This window comes from Aegilops tauschii, chromosome 2 (assembly GCF_002575655.3).
Source record: "Aegilops tauschii subsp. strangulata cultivar AL8/78 chromosome 2, Aet v6.0, whole genome shotgun sequence".
Classification (NCBI taxonomy): Eukaryota; Viridiplantae; Streptophyta; class Magnoliopsida; order Poales; family Poaceae; genus Aegilops; species Aegilops tauschii.
In genome coordinates this window covers 237,458,552-237,485,274 of record NC_053036.3, presented here as the reverse complement: position 1 = coordinate 237,485,274, position 26,723 = coordinate 237,458,552, and the positions used below count along the sequence as shown (strand labels likewise).

Sequence of the window (26,723 nt, the reverse complement as noted above, 5' to 3'; positions counted from 1 at the left end):
TTGATCTATCTCTATAGATCTTGATGCTCAATATGTAAGCAGCTTCACCGAAGTCTTTCTTTGAAAACTCCTTTCAAACACTCATTTATGCTTTGTAGAATATTTCTACATTATTTCCGATCAACAATATGTCATTCACATATACTTATCAGAAATGTTGTAGTGCTCCCACTCACTTTCTTGTAAATACAGGCTTCACCGCAAGTTTGTATAAAACTATATCCTTTGATCAAACTTATCAAAGCGTATATTCCAACTCCGAGATACTTGCACCAGTCCATAGATGGATCGCTGGAGCTTGCATATTTTGTTAGCACCTTTAGGATTGACAAAACCTTCTGGTTGCATCATATACAACTCTTCTTTAATAAATCCATTAAAGAATGCAGTTTTGTTTATCCATTTGCCATATTTCATAAAATGCGGCAATTGCTAACATGATTCGGACAGACTTAAGCATAGATACGAGTGAGAAACTCTCATCGTAGTCAACACTTTGAACTTGTCGAAAACCTTTTGCGACAATTCTAGCTTTGTAGATAGTAACACTACTATCAGCGTCCGTCTTCCTCTTGAAGATCCATTTATTTTCTATTGCTTGCCGATCATCGGGCAAGTCAACCAAAGTCCACACTTTGTTCTCATACATGGATCTCATCTCAGATTTCATGGCCTCAAGCCATTTTGCGGAATCTGGGCTCACCATCGCTTCTTCATAGTTCGTAGGTTCGTTATGGTCTAGTAACATAACCTCCAGAACAGGATTACCGTACCACTCTGGTGCGGATCTTACTCTGGTTTACCTACGAGGTTTGGTAGTAACTTGATCTGAAGTTACATGATCATCATCATTAACTTCCTCACTAATTGGTGTAGAAGTCACAGGAACAGATTTCTGTGATGAACTACTTTCCAATAAGGGAGCAGGTACAGTTACCTCATCAAGTTCTACTTTCCTCCCACTCACTTCTTTCGAGAGAAACTCCTTCTCTAGAAAGGATCCATACTAAGCAACGAATGTCTTGCCTTCGGATCTATGATAGAAGGTGTACCCAACTGTCTCCTTTGGGTATCCTATGAAGACACATTTCTCCGATTTGGGTTTGAGCTTATCAGGATGAAACCTTTTCACATAAGCACCGCAACCCCAAAATTTTAAGAAACGACAACTTTGGTTTCTTGCTAAACCTCAGTTCATAAGGCGTCGTCTCAACGGATTTTGATGGTGCCCTATTTAACGTGAATGTAGCTGTCTCTAATGCATAACCCCCAAAACGATTAGTGGTAAATTGGTAAGAGACATCATAGATTGCACTATATCCAATAAAGTACGGTTATGACGTTCGGGCACACCATTATGATGTGGTGTTCCAGGTGGCATGAATTTGTGAAACTATTCCACATTGTTTTATCTGAAGGCCAAACTCGTAACTTAAATACTCTTCTCCACGATCAGATCGTAGAAACTTTATTTTCTTGTTACGATGATTTTCTGCTTCACTCTGAAATTATATGAACTTTTCAAATGTTTCAGGCTCTTGTTTCATTAAGTAGATATACCCATATCTGCTCAAATCATCTGTGAAGGTCAGAAAATAATGATACCTGCTACGAGCCTCAATATTCATCGGACCACATACATCTGTATGTATGATTTCCAACAAATCTGTTGCTCTCTCCATAGTTCCGGAGAGCGGCGTTTTAGTCATCTTGCCCATGAGGCACGGTTCGCAAGCATCAAGTGATTCGTAATCAAGTGATTCCAAAATCCCATCAGTATGGAGTTTCTTCATGCGCTTGACACCAATATGACCTAAACGGCAGTGCCACAAATAAGTTGCACTATCATTATTAACTTTGCATCTTTTGGCTTCAATATTATGAATATGTGTATCACTACGATCGAGATCCAACAAACCATTTTCGTTGGTGTGTATGACCATAGAAGGTTTTATTCATGTAAACAGAACAACAATTGTTCTCTAATTTAAATGAATAACCGTATTGCAATAAACATGATCAAATCATATTCATGCTCAACGCAAACACCAAATAACACTTATTTAGTTTCAACACTAATCCCGGAAGTACAGGGAGTGTGCGATGATGATCATATCAATCTTCGAACTACTTCCAACACACATCGTCACCTCGCCTTTTACTAGTCTCTGTTTATTCTGCAACTCCCGTTTTCGAGTTACTACTCTTTAGCAACTGAACCAGTATCAATTACCGAGGGGTTGCTATAAACACTAGTAAAGTACACATCAATAATCTGTATATCAAATATACCTTTGTTCACTTTTACTAGTCTCTGTTTATTCTGCAACTCCCGTTTCGAGTTACTACTCTTAGCAACTGAACCAGTATCAATTACCGAGGGGTTGCTATAAACACTAGTAAAGTACACATCAATAATCTGTATATCAAATATACCTTTGTTCACTTTGCCATCCTTCTTATCCACCAAATAGTTGGGGTAGTTCCGCTTCCAGTGACCAGTCCCTTTGTAGTAGAAGCACTTAGTCTCAGGCTTAGGACCAGACTTAGGCTTCTTCACTTGAGCAGCAACTTGCTTGCCGTTCTTCTTGAAGTTCCCCTTTCTCCCTTTGCCCTTTTCTTGAAACTAGTGGTCTCGTCAACCATCAACACTTGATGTTTTTCTTGATTTCTACCTTTGTCGATTTCAGCATCACGAAGAGCTCGGGAATTACTTTCGTCATCCCTTGCATACTATAGATCATCACGAAGTTCTACTAACTTGGTGATGGTGACTAGAGAATTCTGTCAATCACTATTTTATCTGGAAGATAAACTCCCACTTGATTCAAGCGATTGTAGTACCCAGACAATCTGAGCACATGCTCACTAGTTGAGCGATTCCCCTCCATCTTTTTGCTATAGAACTTGTTGGAGATTTCATATCTCTCAACTCGGGTATTTGCTTGAAATATTAACTTCAACTCCTGGAACATCTCATATGGTCCATGACGTTCAAAACGTCTTTGAAGTCCCGATTCTAAGCCGTTAAGCATGGTGCACTAAACTATCAAGTAGTCATCATATTGAGCTAGCCAAACGTTCATAACGTCTGCATCTGCTCCTGCAATAGGTCTGTCACCTAGCGGTGCATCAAGGACATAATTTTTCTGTGCAGCAATGAGGATAATCCTCAGATCACGGATCCAATCCGCATCTTTGCTACTAACATCTTTCAACATAATTTTTCTCTAGGAACATATCAAAAAATAAACACAGGGAAGCAACAACGCGAGCTATTGATCTACAACATAATTTGCAAAATACTATCAGGACTAAGTTCATGATAAATTTAAGTTCAATTAATCATATTACTTAAGAACTCCCACTTAGATAGACATCCCTCTAATCATCTAAGTGATTACGTGATCCAAAGCAACTAAACCATGTCCGATTAACACGTGAGATGGAGTAGTTTCAATGGTGAACATCACTATGTTGATCATATCTACTATATGATTCACGCTCGACCTTTCGGTCTCTGTGTTCCGAGGCCATATCTGTATATGCTAGGCTCGTCAAGTTTAACCTGAGTATTCCGCGTGTGCAACTGTTTTGCACCCGTTGTATTTGAACGTAGAGCCTATCACACCCGATTAACACGTGGTGTCTTAGCACGAAGAACTTTTACAACGGTGCATACTCAGGGAGAACACTTTTATCTTGAAATTTTAGTGAGAGATCATCTTATAATGCTACCGTCAATCAAACCAAGATAAGATGCATAAAGGATTAACATCACATGCAATCAATATAAGTGATATGATATGGCCATCATCATCTTGTGCTTGTGATCTCCATCTCCGAAGCACCGTGCTTGTGATCTCCATCTCCGAAGCATCGTCATGATCACCATCGTCACCGGCGCGACACCTTGATCTCCATCGTAGCATCGTTGTCGTCTCGCCAACTTATTGCTTTTACGACTATCGCTACCGCTTAGTGATAAAGTAAAACTATTACATGGCGATTGCATCTCATACAATAAAGCGACAACCATATGGCTCCTGCCAGTTGCCGATAACTCGGTTACAAAACATGATCATCTCATACAACACATTATATCACATCATGTCTTGACCATATCACATCACAACATGCCCTGCAAAAACAAGTTAGACGTCCTCTACTTTGTTGTTGCAAGTTTTACGTGGCTGCTACGGGCTTAGCAAGAACCGTTATTACCTACGCATCAAAACCACAACGATAGTTTGTCAAGTTGGTGCTGTTTTAACCTTCGCAAGGACCGGGCGTAGCCACACTCGGTTCAACTAAAGTGAGAGAGACAGACACCCGCCAGTCACCTTTAAGCAACGAGTGCTCCGAACGGTGAAACCAGTCTCGCGTAAGCGTACGCGTAATGTCGGTCCGGGCCGCTTCATCTCACAATACCGCTGAACCAAAGTATGACATGCTGGTAAGCAGTATGACTTATATCGCCCACAACTCACTTGTGTTCTACTCGTGCATAGCATCAACGCATAAAACCAGGCTCGGATGCCACTGTTGGGGAACGTAGTAATTTCAAAAAATTTCCTACGCACACGCAAGATCATGGTGATGCATAGCAACGAGAGGGGAGAGTGTTGTCCACGTACCCTCGTAGACCGAAAGCGGAAGCGTTATCACAACGCGGTTGATGTAGTCGTACGTCTTCACGATCCGACCGATCAAGTACCGAACGCACGGCACCTCCGAGTTCTACACACGTTCAGCTCGATGACGCCCCTCGAACTCCGATCCAGCCGAGTGTTGAGGGAGAGTTTCGTCAGCACGACGGCGTGGTGACGATGACGATGTTCCACCGACGCAGGGCTTCGCCTAAGCTCCGCAACGGTATTATCGAGGTGTAATATGGTGGAGGGGGGCACCGCACACGGCTAAGAGATCTCAAGGATCAATTGTTGTGTCTATGGGGTGCCCCCTGCCCCCGTATATAAAGGAGCAAGGGAGGAGGAGGCCGGCCCTAGGAGGGGGCGCACCAAGTGTGGAGTCCTACTAGGACTCCCTAGTCCTAGTAGGATTCCACCTCCCATATGGAATAGGAAAAGAGGAAGGGAAAAAGAGAAGGAAGGAAGGGGGCGCCCCCTTCCCTAGTCCAATTCGGACCAGACCAAGGGGAGGGGTGCGGCCACCCTTGAGGCCCTTTTCCTTCTTTCCCGTATGGCCCAATAAGGCCCAATACGTATTCCCGTAACTCTCCGGTACTCCGAAAAATACCCGAATCACTCGGAACCTTTCCGAAGTCCGAATATAGTCGTCCAATATATCGATCTTTACGTCTCGACCATTTCGAGACTCCTCGTCATGTCCCAGATCTCATCCGGGACTCCGAACTCCTTCGGTACATCAACATACATAAACTCATAATAAAACTGTCATCGTAACTTTAAGCGTGCGGACCCTACGGGTTCGAGAACTATGTAGACATGACCGAGACACGTCTCCGGTCAATAACCAATAGCGGGACCTGGATGCCCATATTGGCTCCCACATATTCTACGAAGATCTTTATCGGTCAGACCGCATAACAACATACGTTGTTCCCTTTGTCATCGGTATGTTACTTGCCCGAGATTCGATCGTCGGTATCTCGATACCTAGTTCAATCTCGTTACCGGCAAGTCTCTTTACTCGTTCCGTAACACATCATCCCGCAACTAACTTATTAGTCACAATGCTTGCAAGGCTTATAGTGATGTGCATTACCGAGTGGGCCCAGAGATACCTCTCCGACAATCGGAGTGACAAATCCTAATCTCGAAATACGCCAACCCAACAAGTACCTTTGGAGACACCTGTAGAGCACCTTTATAATCACCCATTTACGTTGTGACGTTTGGTAGCACACAAAGTGTTCCTCCGGTAAACGGGAGTTGCATAATCTCATAGTCATAGGAACATGTATAAGTCATGAAGAAAGCAATAGCAACATACTAAACGATCGGGTGCTAAGCTAACGGAATGGGTCAAGTCAATCACGTCATTCTCCTAATGAGGTGATCCCGTTAATCAAATGACAACTCATGTCTATGGCTAGGAAACATAACCATCTTTGATTAACGAGCTAGTCAAGTAGAGGCATACTAGTGACACTCTGTTTGTCTATGTATTCACACATGTATTATGTTTCCGGTTAATACAATTCTAGCATGAATAATAAACATTTATCATGATATAAGGAAATAAATAATAACTTTATTATTGCCTCTAGGGCATATTTCCTTCATTCTCCCACTTGCACTAGAGTCAATAATCTAGTTCACATCGCCATGTGATTTAACATGAATAGTTCACATCACCATGTGATTAACACCCATAGTTCACATCGTCATGTGACCATCACCCAAGAGGTTTACTAGAGTCAGTAATCTAGTTCACATTGCTATGTGATTAACACCCAAAGAGTACTAAGGTGTGATCATGTTTTGCTTGTGAGATAATTTTAGTCAACGGGTCTGTCATATTCAGATCCGTAAGTATTTTGCAAATTTCTATGTCTACAATGCTCTGCATGGAGCTACTCTAGCTAATTGCTCCCACTTTCAATATGTATCTAGACCGAGACTTAGAGTTATCTAGATTAGTGTCAAAACTTGCATTGACGTAACCTTTTACGACGAGCCTTTTGGCACTTCCATAATCGAGAAACATATCCTTATTCCAGTAAGGATAATTTTGACCGCTGTCTAGTGATCTACTCCTAGATCACTATTGTACTCCCTTGCCAAAATCAGTGTAGGGTATACAATAGATCTGGTACACAGCATGGCATACTTTATAGAACCTATGGCCGAGGCATAGGGAATGACTTTCATTCTTTTTCTATCTTCTGCCGTGGTCGGGTTTTGAGTCTTACTCAATTTCACACCTTGTAACACAGCCAAGAACTTTTTCTTTGACTGTTCTATTTTGAACTACTTCAAAATCTTGTTAAGGTATGTACTCATTGAAAACTTTATCAAGCGTCTTGATCTATCTCTATAGATCTTGATGCTCAATATGTAAGCAGCTTCACCGAAGTCTTTCTTTGAAAACTCCTTTCAAACACTCATTTATGCTTTGTAGAATATTTCTACATTATTTCCGATCAACAATATGTCATTCACATATACTTATCAGAAATGTTGTAGTGCTCCCACTCACTTTCTTGTAAATACAGGCTTCACCGCAAGTCTGTATAAAACTATATCCTTTGATCAACTTATCAAAGCGTATATTCCAACTCCGAGATACTTGCACCAGTCCATAGATGGATCGCTGGAGCTTGCATATTTTGTTAGCACCTTTAGGATTGACAAAACCTTCTGGTTGCATCATATACAACTCTTCTTTAATAAATCCATTAAGGAATGCAGTTTTGTTTATCCATTTGCCATATTTCATAAAATGCGGCAATTGCTAACATGATTCGGACAGACTTAAGCATAGATACGAGTGAGAAACTCTCATCGTAGTCAACACTTTGAACTTGTCGAAAACCTTTTGCGACAATTCTAGCTTTGTAGATAGTAACACTACTATCAGCGTCCGTCTTCCTCTTGAAGATCCATTTATTTTCTATTGCTTGCCGATCATCGGGCAAGTCAACCAAAGTCCACACTTTCTTCTCATACATGGATCTCATCTCAGATTTCATGGCCTCAAGCCATTTTGCGGAATCTGGGCTCACCATCGCTTCTTCATAGTTCGTAGGTTCGTTATGGTCTAGTAACATAACCTCCAGAACAGGATTACCGTACCACTCTGGTGCGGATCTTACTCTGGTTTACCTAAGAGGTTTGGTAGTAACTTGATCTGAAGTTACATGATCATCATCATTAACTTCCTCACTAATTGGTGTAGAAGTCACAGGAACAGATTTCTGTGATGAACTACTTTCCAATAAGGGAGCAGGTACAGTTACCTCATCAAGTTCTACTTTCCTCCCACTCACTTCTTTCGAGAGAAACTCCTTCTCTAGAAAGGATCCATACTAAGCAACGAATGTCTTGCCTTCGGATCTATGATAGAAGGTGTACCCAACTGTCTCCTTTGGGTATCCTATGAAGACACATTTCTCCGATTTGGGTTTGAGCTTATCAGGATGAAACCTTTTCACATAAGCACCGCAACCCCAAAATTTTAAGAAACGACAACTTTGGTTTCTTGCTAAACCTCAGTTCATAAGGCGTCGTCTCAACGGATTTTGATGGTGCCCTATTTAACGTGAATGTAGCTGTCTCTAATGCATAACCCCCAAAACGATTAGTGGTAAATTGGTAAGAGACATCATAGATTGCACTATATCCAATAAAGTACGGTTATGACGTTCGGGCACACCATTATGATGTGGTGTTCCAGGTGGCATGAATTTGTGAAACTATTCCACATTGTTTTATCTGAAGGCCAAACTCGTAACTTAAATACTCTTCTCCACGATCAGATCATAGAAACTTTATTTTCTTGTTACGATGATTTTCTGCTTCACTCTGAAATTATATGAACTTTTCAAATGTTTCAGGCTCTTGTTTCATTAAGTAGATATACCCATATCTGCTCAAATCATCTGTGAAGGTCAGAAAATAATGATACCTGCTACGAGCCTCAATATTCATCGGACCACATACATCTGTATGTATGATTTCCAACAAATCTGTTGCTCTCTCCATAGTTCCGGAGAGCGGCGTTTTAGTCATCTTGCCCATGAGGCACGGTTCGCAAGCATCAAGTGATTCGTAATCAAGTGATTCCAAAATCCCATCAGTATGGAGTTTCTTCATGCGCTTGACACCAATATGACCTAAACGGCAGTGCCACAAATAAGTTGCACTATCATTATTAACTTTGCATCTTTTGGCTTCAATATTATGAATATGTGTATCACTACGATCGAGATCCAACAAACCATTTTCGTTGGTGTGTATGACCATAGAAGGTTTTATTCATGTAAACAGAACAACAATTGTTCTCTAATTTAAATGAATAACCGTATTGCAATAAACATGATCAAATCATATTCATGCTCAACGCAAACACCAAATAACACTTATTTAGTTTCAACACTAATCCCGGAAGTACAGGGAGTGTGCGATGATGATCATATCAATCTTCGAACTACTTCCAACACACATCGTCACCTCGCCTTTTACTAGTCTCTGTTTATTCTGCAACTCCCGTTTTCGAGTTACTACTCTTTAGCAACTGAACCAGTATCAATTACCGAGGGGTTGCTATAAACACTAGTAAAGTACACATCAATAATCTGTATATCAAATATACCTTTGTTCACTTTTACTAGTCTCTGTTTATTCTGCAACTCCCGTTTCGAGTTACTACTCTTAGCAACTGAACCAGTATCAATTACCGAGGGGTTGCTATAAACACTAGTAAAGTACACATCAATAATCTGTATATCAAATATACCTTTGTTCACTTTGCCATCCTTCTTATCCACCAAATAGTTGAGGTAGTTCCGCTTCCAGTGACCAGTCCCTTTGCAGTAGAAGCACTTAGTCTCAGGCTTAGGACCAGACTTAGGCTTCTTCACTTGAGCAGCAACTTGCTTGCCGTTCTTCTTGAAGTTCCCCTTTCTCCCTTTGCCCTTTTCTTGAAACTAGTGGTCTCGTCAACCATCAACACTTGATGTTTTTCTTGATTTCTACCTTTGTCGATTTCAGCATCACGAAGAGCTCGGGAATTACTTTCGTCATCCCTTGCATACTATAGATCATCACGAAGTTCTACTAACTTGGTGATGGTGACTAGAGAATTCTGTCAATCACTATTTTATCTGGAAGATAAACTCCCACTTGATTCAAGCGATTGTAGTACCCAGACAATCTGAGCACATGCTCACTAGTTGAGCGATTCCCCTCCATCTTTTTGCTATAGAACTTGTTGGAGATTTCATATCTCTCAACTCGGGTATTTGCTTGAAATATTAACTTCAACTCCTGGAACATCTCATATGGTCCATGACGTTCAAAACGTCTTTGAAGTCCCGATTCTAAGCCGTTAAGCATGGTGCACTAAACTATCAAGTAGTCATCATATTGAGCTAGCCAAACGTTCATAACGTCTGCATCTGCTCCTGCAATAGGTCTGTCACCTAGCGGTGCATCAAGGACATAATTTTTCTGTGCAGCAATGAGGATAATCCTCAGATCACGGATCCAATCCGCATCTTTGCTACTAACATCTTTCAACATAATTTTTCTCTAGGAACATATCAAAAAATAAACACAGGGAAGCAACAACGCGAGCTATTGATCTACAACATAATTTGCAAAATACTATCAGGACTAAGTTCATGATAAATTTAAGTTCAATTAATCATATTACTTAAGAACTCCCACTTAGATAGACATCCCTCTAATCATCTAAGTGATTACGTGATCCAAAGCAACTAAACCATGTCCGATTAACACGTGAGATGGAGTAGTTTCAATGGTGAACATCACTATGTTGATCATATCTACTATATGATTCACGCTCGACCTTTCGGTCTCTGTGTTCCGAGGCCATATCTGTATATGCTAGGCTCGTCAAGTTTAACCTGAGTATTCCGCGTGTGCAACTGTTTTGCACCCGTTGTATTTGAACGTAGAGCCTATCACACCCGATTAACACGTGGTGTCTCAGCACGAAGAACTTTTACAACGGTGCATACTCAGGGAGAACACTTTTATCTTGAAATTTTAGTGAGAGATCATCTTATAATGCTACCGTCAATCAAACCAAGATAAGATGCATAAAGGATTAACATCACATGCAATCAATATAAGTGATATGATATGGCCATCATCATCTTGTGCTTGTGATCTCCATCTCCGAAGCACCGTGCTTGTGATCTCCATCTCCGAAGCATCGTCATGATCACCATCGTCACCGGCGCGACACCTTGATCTCCATCGTAGCATCGTTGTCGTCTCGCCAACTTATTGCTTTTACGACTATCGCTACCGCTTAGTGATAAAGTAAAACTATTACATGGCGATTGCATCTCATACAATAAAGCGACAACCATATGGCTCCTGCCAGTTGCCGATAACTCGGTTACAAAACATGATCATCTCATACAACACATTATATCACATCATGTCTTGACCATATCACATCACAACATGCCCTGCAAAAACAAGTTAGACGTCCTCTACTTTGTTGTTGCAAGTTTTACGTGGCTGCTACGGGCTTAGCAAGAACCGTTCTTACCTACGCATCAAAACCACAACGATAGTTTGTCAAGTTGGTGCTGTTTTAACCTTCGCAAGGACCGGGCGTAGCCACACTCGGTTCAACTAAAGTGAGAGAGACAGACACCCGCCAGTCACCTTTAAGCAACGAGTGCTCCGAACGGTGAAACCAGTCTCGCGTAAGCGTACGCGTAATGTCGGTCCGGGCCGCTTCATCTCACAATACCGCTGAACCAAAGTATGACATGCTGGTAAGCAGTATGACTTATATCGCCCACAACTCACTTGTGTTCTACTCGTGCATAGCATCAACGCATAAAACCAGGCTCGGATGCCACTGTTGGGGAACGTAGTAATTTCAAAAAATTTCCTACGCACACGCAAGATCATGGTGATGCATAGCAACGAGAGGGGAGAGTGTTGTCCACGTACCCTCGTAGACCGAAAGCGGAAGCGTTATCACAACGCGGTTGATGTAGTCGTACGTCTTCACGATCCGACCGATCAAGTACCGAACGCACGGCACCTCCGAGTTCTACACACGTTCAGCTCGATGACGTCCCTCGAACTCCGATCCAGCCGAGTGTTGAGGGAGAGTTTCGTCAGCACGACGGCGTGGTGACGATGACGATGTTCCACCGACGCAGGGCTTCGCCTAAGCTCCGCAACGGTATTATCGAGGTGTAATATGGTGGAGGGGGGCACCGCACACGGCTAAGAGATCTCAAGGATCAATTGTTGTGTCTATGGGGTGCCCCCTGCCCCCGTATATAAAGGAGCAAGGGAGGAGGAGGCCGGCCCTAGGAGGGGGCGCACCAAGTGTGGAGTCCTACTAGGACTCCCTAGTCCTAGTAGGATTCCACCTCCCATATGGAATAGGAAAAGAGGAAGGGAAAAAGAGAAGGAAGGAAGGGGGCGCCCCCCTTCCCTAGTCCAATTCGGACCAGACCAAGGGGAGGGGTGCGGCCACCCTTGAGGCCCTTTTCCTTCTTTCCCGTATGGCCCAATAAGGCCCAATACGTATTCCCGTAACTCTCCGGTACTCCGAAAAATACCCGAATCACTCGGAACCTTTCCGAAGTCCGAATATAGTCGTCCAATATATCGATCTTTACGTCTCGACCATTTCGAGACTCCTCGTCATGTCCCCGATCTCATCCGGGACTCCGAACTCCTTCGGTACATCAACATACATAAACTCATAATAAAACTGTCATCGTAACTTTAAGCGTGCGGACCCTACGGGTTCGAGAACTATGTAGACATGACCGAGACACGTCTCCGGTCAATAACCAATAGCGGGACCTGGATGCCCATATTGGCTCCCACATATTCTACGAAGATCTTTATCGGTCAGACCGCATAACAACATACGTTGTTCCCTTTGTCATCGGTATGTTACTTGCCCGAGATTCGATCGTCGGTATCTCGATACCTAGTTCAATCTCGTTACCGGCAAGTCTCTTTACTCGTTCCGTAACACATCATCCCGCAACTAACTTATTAGTCACAATGCTTGCAAGGCTTATAGTGATGTGCATTACCGAGTGGGCCCAGAGATACCTCTCCGACAATCGGAGTGACAAATCCTAATCTCGAAATACGCCAACCCAACAAGTACCTTTGGAGACACCTGTAGAGCACCTTTATAATCACCCATTTACGTTGTGACGTTTGGTAGCACACAAAGTGTTCCTCCGGTAAACGGGAGTTGCATAATCTCATAGTCATAGGAACATGTATAAGTCATGAAGAAAGCAATAGCAACATACTAAACGATCGGGTGCTAAGCTAACGGAATGGGTCAAGTCAATCACGTCATTCTCCTAATGAGGTGATCCCGTTAATCAAATGACAACTCATGTCTATGGCTAGGAAACATAACCATCTTTGATTAACGAGCTAGTCAAGTAGAGGCATACTAGTGACACTCTGTTTGTCTATGTATTCACACATGTATTATGTTTCCGGTTAATACAATTCTAGCATGAATAATAAACATTTATCATGATATAAGGAAATAAATAATAACTTTATTATTGCCTCTAGGGCATATTTCCTTCATTCTCCCACTTGCACTAGAGTCAATAATCTAGTTCACATCGCCATGTGATTTAACATGAATAGTTCACATCACCATGTGATTAACACCCATAGTTCACATCGTCATGTGACCATCACCCAAGAGGTTTACTAGAGTCAGTAATCTAGTTCACATTGCTATGTGATTAACACCCAAAGAGTACTAAGGTGTGATCATGTTTTGCTTGTGAGATAATTTTAGTCAACGGGTCTGTCATATTCAGATCCGTAAGTATTTTGCAAATTTCTATGTCTACAATGCTCTGCATGGAGCTACTCTAGCTAATTGCTCCCACTTTCAATATGTATCTAGACCGAGACTTAGAGTTATCTAGATTAGTGTCAAAACTTGCATTGACGTAACCTTTTACGACGAGCCTTTTGGCACTTCCATAATCGAGAAACATATCCTTATTCCAGTAAGGATAATTTTGACCGCTGTCTAGTGATCTACTCCTAGATCACTATTGTACTCCCTTGCCAAAATCAGTGTAGGGTATACAATAGATCTGGTACACAGCATGGCATACTTTATAGAACCTATGGCCGAGGCATAGGGAATGACTTTCATTCTTTTTCTATCTTCTGCCGTGGTCGGGTTTTGAGTCTTACTCAATTTCACACCTTGTAACACAGCCAAGAACTTTTTCTTTGACTGTTCTATTTTGAACTACTTCAAAATCTTGTTAAGGTATGTACTCATTGAAAACTTTATCAAGCGTCTTGATCTATCTCTATAGATCTTGATGCTCAATATGTAAGCAGCTTCACCGAAGTCTTTCTTTGAAAACTCCTTTCAAACACTCATTTATGCTTTGTAGAATATTTCTACATTATTTCCGATCAACAATATGTCATTCACATATACTTATCAGAAATGTTGTAGTGCTCCCACTCACTTTCTTGTAAATACAGGCTTCACCGCAAGTCTGTATAAAACTATATCCTTTGATCAACTTATCAAAGCGTATATTCCAACTCCGAGATACTTGCACCAGTCCATAGATGGATCGCTGGAGCTTGCATATTTTGTTAGCACCTTTAGGATTGACAAAACCTTCTGGTTGCATCATATACAACTCTTCTTTAATAAATCCATTAAGGAATGCAGTTTTGTTTATCCATTTGCCATATTTCATAAAATGCGGCAATTGCTAACATGATTCGGACAGACTTAAGCATAGATACGAGTGAGAAACTCTATCGTAGTCAACACTTTGAACTTGTCGAAAACCTTTTGCGACAATTCTAGCTTTGTAGATAGTAACACTACTATCAGCGTCCGTCTTCCTCTTGAAGATCCATTTATTTTCTATTGCTTGCCGATCATCGGGCAAGTCAACCAAAGTCCACACTTTGTTCTCATACATGGATCTCATCTCAGATTTCATGGCCTCAAGCCATTTTGCGGAATCTGGGCTCACCATCGCTTCTTCATAGTTCGTAGGTTCGTTATGGTCTAGTAACATAACCTCCAGAACAGGATTACCGTACCACTCTGGTGCGGATCTTACTCTGGTTTACCTACGAGGTTTGGTAGTAACTTGATCTGAAGTTACATGATCATCATCATTAACTTCCTCACTAATTGGTGTAGAAGTCACAGGAACAGATTTCTGTGATGAACTACTTTCCAATAAGGGAGCAGGTACAGTTACCTCATCAAGTTCTACTTTCCTCCCACTCACTTCTTTCGAGAGAAACTCCTTCTCTAGAAAGGATCCATACTAAGCAACGAATGTCTTGCCTTCGGATCTATGATAGAAGGTGTACCCAACTGTCTCCTTTGGGTATCCTATGAAGACACATTTCTCCGATTTGGGTTTGAGCTTATCAGGATGAAACCTTTTCACATAAGCACCGCAACCCCAAAATTTTAAGAAACGACAACTTTGGTTTCTTGCTAAACCTCAGTTCATAAGGCGTCGTCTCAACGGATTTTGATGGTGCCCTATTTAACGTGAATGTAGCTGTCTCTAATGCATAACCCCCAAAACGATTAGTGGTAAATTGGTAAGAGACATCATAGATTGCACTATATCCAATAAAGTACGGTTATGACGTTCGGGCACACCATTATGATGTGGTGTTCCAGGTGGCATGAATTTGTGAAACTATTCCACATTGTTTTATCTGAAGGCCAAACTCGTAACTTAAATACTCTTCTCCACGATCAGATCGTAGAAACTTTATTTTCTTGTTACGATGATTTTCTGCTTCACTCTGAAATTATATGAACTTTTCAAATGTTTCAGGCTCTTGTTTCATTAAGTAGATATACCCATATCTGCTCAAATCATCTGTGAAGGTCAGAAAATAATGATACCTGCTACGATCCTCAATATTCATCGGACCACATACATCTGTATGTATGATTTCCAACAAATCTGTTGCTCTCTCCATAGTTCCGGAGAGCGGCGTTTTAGTCATCTTGCCCATGAGGCACGGTTCGCAAGCATCAAGTGATTCGTAATCAAGTGATTCCAAAATCCCATCAGTATGGAGTTTCTTCATGCGCTTGACACCAATATGACCTAAACGGCAGTGCCACAAATAAGTTGCACTATCATTATTAACTTTGCATCTTTTGGCTTCAATATTATGAATATGTGTATCACTACGATCGAGATCCAACAAACCATTTTCGTTGGTGTGTATGACCATAGAAGGTTTTATTCATGTAAACAGAACAACAATTGTTCTCTAATTTAAATGAATAACCGTATTGCAATAAACATGATCAAATCATATTCATGCTCAACGCAAACACCAAATAACACTTATTTAGTTTCAACACTAATCCCGGAAGTACAGGGAGTGTGCGATGATGATCATATCAATCTTCGAACTACTTCCAACACACATCGTCACCTCGCCTTTTACTAGTCTCTGTTTATTCTGCAACTCCCGTTTTCGAGTTACTACTCTTTAGCAACTGAACCAGTATCAATTACCGAGGGGTTGCTATAAACACTAGTAAAGTACACATCAATAATCTGTATATCAAATATACCTTTGTTCACTTTTACTAGTCTCTGTTTATTCTGCAACTCCCGTTTCGAGTTACTACTCTTAGCAACTGAACCAGTATCAATTACCGAGGGGTTGCTATAAACACTAGTAAAGTACACATCAATAATCTGTATATCAAATATACCTTTGTTCACTTTGCCATCCTTCTTATCCACCAAATAGTTGGGGTAGTTCCGCTTCCAGTGACCAGTCCCTTTGCAGTAGAAGCACTTAGTCTCAGGCTTAGGACCAGACTTAGGCTTCTTCACTTGAGCAGCAACTTGCTTGCCGTTCTTCTTGAAGTTCCCCTTTCTCCCTTTGCCCTTTTCTTGAAACTAGTGGTCTCGTCAACCATCAACACTTGATGTTTTTCTTGATTTCTACCTTTGTCGATTTCAGCATCACGAAGAGCTCGGGAATTACTTTCGTCATCCCTTGCATACTATAGATCATCACGAAGTTCTACTAACTTGGTGATGGTGACTAGAGAATTCTGTCAATCACTATTTTATCTGGAAGATAAACTCCCACTTGATTCAAGCGATTGTAGTACCCAGACAATCTGAGCACATGCTCACTAGTTGAGCGATTCCCCTCCATCTTTTTGCTATAGAACTTGTTGGAGATTTCATATCTCTCAACTCGGGTATTTGCTTGAAATATTAACTTCAACTCCTGGAACATCTCATATGGTCCATGACGTTCAAAACGTCTTTGAAGTCCCGATTCTAAGCCGTTAAGCATGGTGCACTAAACTATCAAGTAGTCATCATATTGAGCTAGCCAAACGTTCATAACGTCTGCATCTGCTCCTGCAATAGGTCTGTCACCTAGCGGTGCATCAAGGACATAATTTTTCTGTGCAGCAATGAGGATAATCCTCAGATCACGGATCCAATCCACATCTTTGCTACTAACATCTTTCAACATAATTTTTCTCTAGGAACATATCAAAAAATAAACACAGGGAAGCAACAACGCGAGCTATTGATCTACAACATAATTTGCAAAATACTATCAGGACTAAGTTCATGATAAATTTAAGTTCAATTAATCATATTACTTAAGAACTCCCACTTAGATAGACATCCCTCTAATCATCTAAGTGATTACGTGATCCAAAGCAACTAAACCATGTCCGATTAACACGTGAGATGGAGTAGTTTCAATGGTGAACATCACTATGTTGATCATATCTACTATATGATTCACGCTCGACCTTTCGGTCTCTGTGTTCCGAGGCCATATCTGTATATGCTAGGCTCGTCAAGTTTAACCTGAGTATTCCGCGTGTGCAACTGTTTTGCACCCGTTGTATTTGAACGTAGAGCCTATCACACCCGATTAACACGTGGTGTCTCAGCACGAAGAACTTTTACAACGGTGCATACTCAGGGAGAACACTTTTATCTTGAAATTTTAGTGAGAGATCATCTTATAATGCTACCGTCAATCAAACCAAGATAAGATGCATAAAGGATTAACATCACATGCAATCAATATAAGTGATATGATATGGCCATCATCATCTTGTGCTTGTGATCTCCATCTCCGAAGCACCGTGCTTGTGATCTCCATCTCCGAAGCATCGTCATGATCACCATCGTCACCGGCGCGACACCTTGATCTCCATCGTAGCATCGTTGTCGTCTCGCCAACTTATTGCTTTTACGACTATCGCTACCGCTTAGTGATAAAGTAAAACTATTACATGGCGATTGCATCTCATACAATAAAGCGACAACCATATGGCTCCTGCCAGTTGCCGATAACTCGGTTACAAAACATGATCATCTCATACAACACATTATATCACATCATGTCTTGACCATATCACATCACAACATGCCCTGCAAAAACAAGTTAGACGTCCTCTACTTTGTTGTTGCAAGTTTTACGTGGCTGCTACGGGCTTAGCAAGAACCGTTCTTACCTACGCATCAAAACCACAACGATAGTTTGTCAAGTTGGTGCTGTTTTAACCTTCGCAAGGACCGGGCGTAGCCACACTCGGTTCAACTAAAGTGAGAGAGACAGACACCCGCCAGTCACCTTTAAGCAACGAGTGCTCCGAACGGTGAAACCAGTCTCGCGTAAGCGTACGCGTAATGTCGGTCCGGGCCGCTTCATCTCACAATACCGCTGAACCAAAGTATGACATGCTGGTAAGCAGTATGACTTATATCGCCCACAACTCACTTGTGTTCTACTCGTGCATAGCATCAACGCATAAAACCAGGCTCGGATGCCACTGTTGGGGAACGTAGTAATTTCAAAAAATTTCCTACGCACACGCAAGATCATGGTGATGCATAGCAACGAGAGGGGAGAGTGTTGTCCACGTACCCTCGTAGACCGAAAGCGGAAGCGTTATCACAACGCGGTTGATGTAGTCGTACGTCTTCACGATCCGACCGATCAAGTACCGAACGCACGGCACCTCCGAGTTCTACACACGTTCAGCTCGATGACGTCCCTCGAACTCCGATCCAGCCGAGTGTTGAGGGAGAGTTTCGTCAGCACGACGGCGTGGTGACGATGACGATGTTCCACCGACGCAGGGCTTCGCCTAAGCTCCGCAACGGTATTATCGAGGTGTAATATGGTGGAGGGGGGCACCGCACACGGCTAAGAGATCTCAAGGATCAATTGTTGTGTCTATGGGGTGCCCCCTGCCCCCGTATATAAAGGAGCAAGGGAGGAGGAGGCCGGCCCTAGGAGGGGGCGCACCAAGTGTGGAGTCCTACTAGGACTCCCTAGTCCTAGTAGGATTCCACCTCCCATATGGAATAGGAAAAGAGGAAGGGAAAAAGAGAAGGAAGGAAGGGGGCGCCCCCCTTCCCTAGTCCAATTCGGACCAGACCAAGGGGAGGGGTGCGGCCACCCTTGAGGCCCTTTTCCTTCTTTCCCGTATGGCCCAATAAGGCCCAATACGTATTCCCGTAACTCTCCGGTACTCCGAAAAATACCCGAATCACTCGGAACCTTTCCGAAGTCCGAATATAGTCGTCCAATATATCGATCTTTACGTCTCGACCATTTCGAGACTCCTCGTCATGTCCCCGATCTCATCCGGGACTCCGAACTCCTTCGGTACATCAACATACATAAACTCATAATAAAACTGTCATCGTAACTTTAAGCGTGCGGACCCTACGGGTTCGAGAACTATGTAGACATGACCGAGACACGTCTCCGGTCAATAACCAATAGCGGGACCTGGATGCCCATATTGGCTCCCACATATTCTACGAAGATCTTTATCGGTCAGACCGCATAACAACATACGTTGTTTCCTTTGTCATCGGTATGTTACTTGCCCGAGATTCGATCGTCGGTATCTCGATACCTAGTTCAATCTCGTTACCGGCAAGTCTCTTTACTCGTTCCGTAACACATCATCCCGCAACTAACTTATTAGTCACAATGCTTGCAAGGCTTATAGTGATGTGCATTACCGAGTGGGCCCAGAGATACCTCTCCGACAATCGGAGTGACAAATCCTAATCTCGAAATACGCCAACCCAACAAGTACCTTTGGAGACACCTGTAGAGCACCTTTATAATCACCCATTTACGTTGTGACGTTTGGTAGCACACAAAGTGTTCCTCCGGTAAACGGGAGTTGCATAATCTCATAGTCATAGGAACATGTATAAGTCATGAAGAAAGCAATAGCAACATACTAAACGATCGGGTGCTAAGCTAACGGAATGGGTCAAGTCAATCACGTCATTCTCCTAATGAGGTGATCCCGTTAATCAAATGACAACTCATGTCTATGGCTAGGAAACATAACCATCTTTGATTAACGAGCTAGTCAAGTAGAGGCATACTAGTGACACTCTGTTTGTCTATGTATTCACACATGTATTATGTTTCCGGTTAATACAATTCTAGCATGAATAATAAACATTTATCATGATATAAGGAAATAAATAATAACTTTATTATTGCCTCTAGGGCATATTTCCTTCACCTTGTTTGCAAGTCCGACGACTCGTGGCGTTTCTGCATCGACTACCGTGCTCTCAACGCCAAGACGTCCAAGGACAAATTTCCTATCCCCGTCGTTGATGAACTCCTGGACGAGCTACGCGGGGCTCGCTTCTTCACCAAGCTCGACCTCCATTCGGGCTACCACCAGGTGCGGATGCACCCGGACGATGTCGCGAAGACGGCCTTTCGCACTTATCACGGCCACTTCGAGTTCTTGTTGATGCCCTTCGGCCTCTCCAATGCCCCGACGACATTTCAAGCCTTGATGAACGACGTCCTCTGCCCCTACTTGCGACGGTTTGTGCTCGTTTTCTTTGATGACATTCTTATCTACAGCTCGTCGTGGGCGGAGCACCTGCAGCACGTGGCCATCGTCTTCAACGAGCTTCACAATCCTAGTAGAAGTGAAACCGGTTCCAAACTGGTGAGAATGGTCAGACTATGGCAGGTCTAAATTATTCAAGGTTGGGCTAGCTAAGGTCACTAGGGAAGTGAAGCCATTTATTGGCGCTGACTTTAGAACTGTTTAGAAAATCCGAACGCATGACTGCAAGGAAGATAAGATAAACAATTCAGTCACACAGTGCTCAAAAAACTAAAGTAGTTCGACAGTTCATTGAAAAACTTAACATAAGCATGTACTCACACACCTCTGGTCAAAAGAGATAATCCCTCCGATCCATATTACTTGTCTCTCGAATGGATGTACCTAGACGTATTTCAGTGCTAGATACACCCGTTTGAGCGACAAGTAATATGGATCGGGAGTACGGAGCATATAAACATGTTATCATTAATTTATTGTAACAATACAGCTGTTGCTAGTGGTTAGCACAACAATAGACGTACTGCCTCCGTCCGAAATTACTTGTTACAAAAATGGATGTATATAAAACTAAAATACATCTAGATACATCCATTCCTTTAATAAGTATTTCCGGAGGGAGTATGAAAATAAGAGGATACTACTCCCTCCGTTCCGAAATATTTGTCTTTCTAGAGATTTCAACAAGTGACTACATACGGAGCAAAATGAGTGAACCTACACTCTAAAATATGTCTATATACATCCGTATATGGTAGTCCATTTGAAATCTCTAAAAGATAAATATTTAGGAACGGCGGGAGTACAAAACATGCACCGTAAAGATTTCATTAACATCAGAGGAAATAATACAAAATATCAAGGGCAAATGCTACATATGAGCATCTCCAACAGCAGCCCTGTTTTAGGGCATAACCGTTTTACTGGGCATTTGGATCCCAAAAAACCCCACTGCTGCCCTTGTTGGAAATTTCTGCAAAAAGTTTTTTGGGCATACAAAAAGAAGGCACCGCCAACTACGTATTTGCGGCACGCGCACGGCTGATGCAAAAGCAAAGCCGCAGCGTGCGCAGCCCAACTGTCCCTGTCTGGAACTTCCTGCAGCCCACCACAGCCGCCCGCAGCAGATTCCCCTCCCACACTGCCGCCACACCATTGAATCCGGCCACTCCCACCACAGCCGAACCACCCCGACGCTCGGATCAGCCGTTCACTTCTTCCAATCGACCGCACCACCACCACCATGTGGGGGCTCGGCCAGCCACTGCACTAGCTAAACTTCCTGGAGATCGAGACGCGGGCGGACGCGGAGTTCATCGGACCTCAAGTGACCATTAAGTCCCGCCCGACGAAGAGGGAGACCCACATCGTCACTCGGGAGAGCGATGAGACGACAATGTGAGGATTGTTGTGGAAAATCTGCACCTCATGCAGGCAGATGCCAAGTGGTTCTAGGAGAGGGACCAGCGCAAAGGCGGAGGAGAAGACGGAGGACGAGGCTGGCCCCTCCGGCGTGGTCAGCTTGAGTCCAACGACGAGGTTGAGTTTGATGACGAGAGTGACGAGTCCGACGACCTTGGCTGGGACAACCTGTAGGGCGTCCGTAGGAGTCGATCGTAGTAATGTTAGGGTGATCTAGTAATTTGGATGTTCATTTAATCTATGCAATGTTTGAATGCTCAAAATTAGAATGTTTGAAGTGAACTATGCAATGTCTGTATGTTCAAAATAAATTATTTGCATATTTGAAGTGCCCTATTTTAGGGCAGCTATTGGCGCCCTTAAAATCATGTTTTGGTGCCTCAAATTTTATTGCAACAGCTATTTGGTGCCCTAAAATAGAGCTGGTGTTGGAGATGCTCTAAGTACTCTTTCAAGTTAAATCATACTTGACCCCTACATCGCCTATGTCCGGCGACTCGGGGAATCTTGTGCCGCCAACTCCAACCCATCTTCCTCCCTCCCGTCTCGCCGCCACCAAAGGCAAACCTTCGCGAAGCATGCGCAGGTGCCTAGGATAGTGGCGACAGGGCGCTCCGCCCTGCGCCTCCACCAACGATGGCACTTTCTTCACGCCCGGCGGCCCCTCTCTTTGTTGCACGGCACAACGGTCGACGACTTCCCTGATGACGTCTCCGATGGGGAGCAGCCTCTCTCCGACGAGCCTTGGCACGGTCAGCTTTGGCTCGCCCATGAGTCCCTCCAGTGGTTGTCAGATCTGGCTTGCTTTGGCCGGTTATAGCTTGCCCCGTCAGTCGCGCGGCTGCTGACCCAATCTGGCTCGTCCTCCATGGCTGCGCGGCTGCGATGGTTGGGTGCCCCGGCTTTTAGCACCGGAGTTGTGGAGGCGGCAGGTAGTGTGGGTTCTGCCTGATGGCACCCTCCCTGCTGGTTCAGGTGATGCGTGTCGGTGCTAGTGGCTGCGTGGCAGGGCAGCAGTTGTGGCCTGGATGCCGGGGCGGCGCCTCTAGGACGGCTCGCATCGGCTCTCATGTCGTTTGCAGCTGTAGGTGGTCAGCATCATCCACCGGCTATGGACAGCGATGGGAATGGCCGTGACGTTCGCGGTGGGCAGCGGCGACATTTGCGTCGTGCGCCATATTGAAAGGTCGATGGTGGTGGCAGCCTCGTCTGACCAGCCCTATGGTGGCGGCGTCGGCCTAAAGATTTGGGGAGGTGGCGAGCGTGGAATGTTGCTGGCAAACACAAGGTGTATGGCAGTGGTGGATCGACATGAGTGTAGCACATGGAAGATCGGTTTCGTGCGTGATGTTGTGGACATGAAGCATGCGACAATGGTTGGATGACGCAAGCGCGTCCTTACAACGTCGGACGACGGGTGATCAAACCTAGACGTGGCCTCCTTGCTAGTTCACCTACCTAGATGCACGGCGTCGTCTCCTGAGCCACCCCCGGTGGACTTCAGTAAAGACGGGGCAAAGCTGCCGGATAGCCCCATGTGGGTTCATGGCGGCACCAACAACTTTATGGCCGCATGTTTGTTCGTGTGTGTGCATCCTAGTCGTGCACAGCCAGGTGTGTATTCATGATACTTGTATTCTCCTAATGCAGCATTATGAGTCAATAAAAACTCCTTCATCAAAAGAAATGCACTTTGCAGTAAAAGTACATTTGTGTTAGTTTGACATTTATAATCGCCAAGGCTCCCCTTCCCTAGACCCTGCGCAAGCGGGAGCTACGTGCACCGGACTGCCCTTTTTTTGCATTTATAATCACCAATAAAAGTTATCTAGCATATCTATCATGTGTGCCAAAGTGAACGAGTCCTACCTAAAATAAATCAAGGTGTTTATTTAGGAATAGCTTCAAATGTCACAAAAGTGGGCAGTTCCTTGTACGAAACAAACCTGATGAAAAATCAAAACAAGGCAATGACAAAAGTGAACAGCACCTCTTGTATCACTTATGAGTTGATCGTTACACCTTAGACTAAAAATAAATCTTCGTAAGGGAGTTGTGTTGACCAAAAACAACCTCACACGACGCAACTGTCCAGGGAGTAAGAAGTGTTGTTTTTGTACTCATGACGAGACAATCAAACACCTCTTTTTCCAATGCAAGTTTGCACGTTCTACGTGGTCAATCATCCAAATAGCGTCAAATTTATATCCGCCCACAAGTGTTGCCAATATATTTGGTCACTGGTTGGACGGTATTCCAAATATGTTTAAAGCGCTTATAAGGGTGGGGGCGTACGCCTTAATTTGGTCGCTCTGGCTATGTAGAAACGATTTGGTTTTTAATGGAAAAATGCTTCTCCTCTGCAGGTTATTTTCCGTTGTACGCAATCGCTTCATACATGGTCTATGCTACAACGATCGGAGCACCAATCGCTGTTCAAGGCGGTATGTACGCGGTTGAAGCAGGTGGCTACGGAGGTTTTTTCCCAACATGGGTGGCAGCATAACCTCCGGATCGATCCACCACCACCTTCGACATAGGCATAGTGTCGGTCTATAGGACTTTACTGTTGCCGATATGTCGGTTTATATTTCATGTTTTTTGTCAGACTTTTGGATTTGGTTGTGTGCATCTCAGTTATGCAGAGGCCGGGTGTTACTCATAATGTTTTGTATCCCTTGATGCTACATTCTGAGATAATAAAATCGCCCTTTATCGAAAAAGACTAAAAATAAATCTGTTATGAAACAGCGACATCAAAGGTGCAACACTATTGTGGGAACCTGCTACTAATATCCTTCCGCTGGAATAAGTAATTACCGCTTTGAGTGTGCCACAACTCAACCTGACCAGTTCAGTCCGAGACACTATAACAAAGTACCAGTTGTGTGCCAAAATTTGGTACAATCAAGAGATTCTTAACCCAACTTAACAGATCTAAGGAACCTGCACAATTCGGCATCTCCATAACAGAGATGTGAAGAACTACTAAATTCAGCACAAACACAGAACCCTCAACTGTCCAGCCTTGCCAAATAGTAACGAGCAAGGTAAATTATGATCTTGTCATCCTTCCAGGCCAACTAAATTAGGCCGCCAGTTGGCACCCAGTTCAGAAGGCAGTCGACTCTAGTAAAGTACTCCAACACACACACACACACACACAAGTGTAACCTCTGCTGCACGGGAAGAGGTGAAACCATAAAATCTGGGACTAAGATCTGAACCTCAACCTCTCAACAGCAAGCAGATCTAAAGTGAAGGTGGAGCGCCATCAGTGAATTAAGACTACAGGGCTAGATCTAATTAATTCCAAATTGCTGTAAAAGCAGCAAACTGAACTAATGGCCCCGAATGTCAGAAGACAAACGAGTGGAGAAGACGAAGGAGCAACTTGTTGGCTGATTATGAGCTATGTCATGCTAACGAGGCACATAAATTAAACATAATAGCTTACCATGAGAAGAGGAAGAGCATGAGGGCGCAGGCGCGCGAGCCCCCCCCCCCCCCCCCCCCCCCCGGCTTGAGCCCGCGTCCGCAACAGAAGCATCGAGTGGCGAGCATGACGACGACCTGCGCGGCGGTGAGGAGGAGCGCGCCGACGCCGTAGCCGGTGGCGACGTCGGAGTCGTAGACGTAGTAGTCGTACTCCTTGGCCAGGTCCGGCGTCACCGTGGCCTGCACACCATTTTGCGTGAATTAATTAGCAGGACAGCTACGAGATCGAGCGAGCGAGCTTCTGGGCGTGATGGGCTTACCTTGTTGCGGCGCTGCTCGGCGGCGACGGCGAGGCCGAAGGCGATGAGGTTAAGGACGAAGGCGGACACCTGCACGATGATGGACGACATTGCTCTCTCTCTCTCTCTCTCCGGTTGCTCTGCTGTGCAAACTGAGAAGTGGAGTGGGGTGGGGGCTATAAGCCAGAAGCTCCTCTTGGCAAAGCTAAAAATGGCCGCTGTTTCGTGTCGGTGATGCCGCCGGCGTGGGGCAGGTGGGTGCGACGTAATACAGACGCAGATCTGGTGGGTTGGCGAGTGGAAGTGGACTGCCTGCCTAACGGTGGGTTGTTGGATGGGTAGGCGAGTGGAAAGTTCATCAAATTTGAAAAAATTCATCGATTTTGAAAAAAAATTCACAAATCTAGAAAAAGAGTTCATTAATTTATTTTTCAAAAATTGAGAAAAGTTCACGCATTGGAAAAATAAAAAGAAACAGAAAAAATATAAGAAAGAAAAAGAAAACCAGTCGCGTTTTGGAGAAAGAATAGAAATGTAAAAATGAGGAACCAGTCACATAAGGTGTGTTGTCCCAAGTGGTTGTTGTGTCGCTACCATGGTTCTGGTTGCAGGTTCGAATTCTCACTGCGCACCTGTAACGGGCGCCTGCAGCCCTAAATAGGGTTTGCCATGTCAACCACCACGCCACATTCGACCTGTTGTACACAATGTAGAGCGCGGCCTACTAGAAGGGAGACGAGCTTTACCCTGTTCACTTTCTTTTCCTGTTTTTACTTTTTTTTTCTCTTCTTTCTTTTTCTTCATTTTTACTCGATTTTCTTTGGGTTTTTTATTTTTCCCCTTTTCTTTTGCTTTTTGTTTGGCTTTATTTTTTCTTCTCAGTTTTTGTTTGGTTTTCTTTTTTCTTCTCCATTTTATTTTTTTTCTTATGTA

At 43.6% G+C, this 26,723-nt stretch overlaps 1 protein-coding gene across 1 annotated transcript in view; it reads right to left on the bottom strand.

The window, feature by feature from the left end:
* The window catches only part of LOC109768060 (uncharacterized), a 38,934-nt gene extending 12,818 nt beyond the window's left edge, over window positions 1–26,116 (bottom strand). The window contains exons 1-2 of the mRNA XM_020326796.4: window positions 25,812–26,116; window positions 25,511–25,731 (exon numbers count right to left, since the gene is read on the bottom strand). Of these exons, the coding sequence (XP_020182385.1) occupies window positions 25,511–25,731; window positions 25,812–25,901 (311 nt within the window). The 5' untranslated portion in view covers window positions 25,902–26,116. The remainder of the gene's footprint in view (window positions 1–25,510; window positions 25,732–25,811) is intronic.
* Window positions 26,117–26,723: the final 607 nt, after the last annotated feature.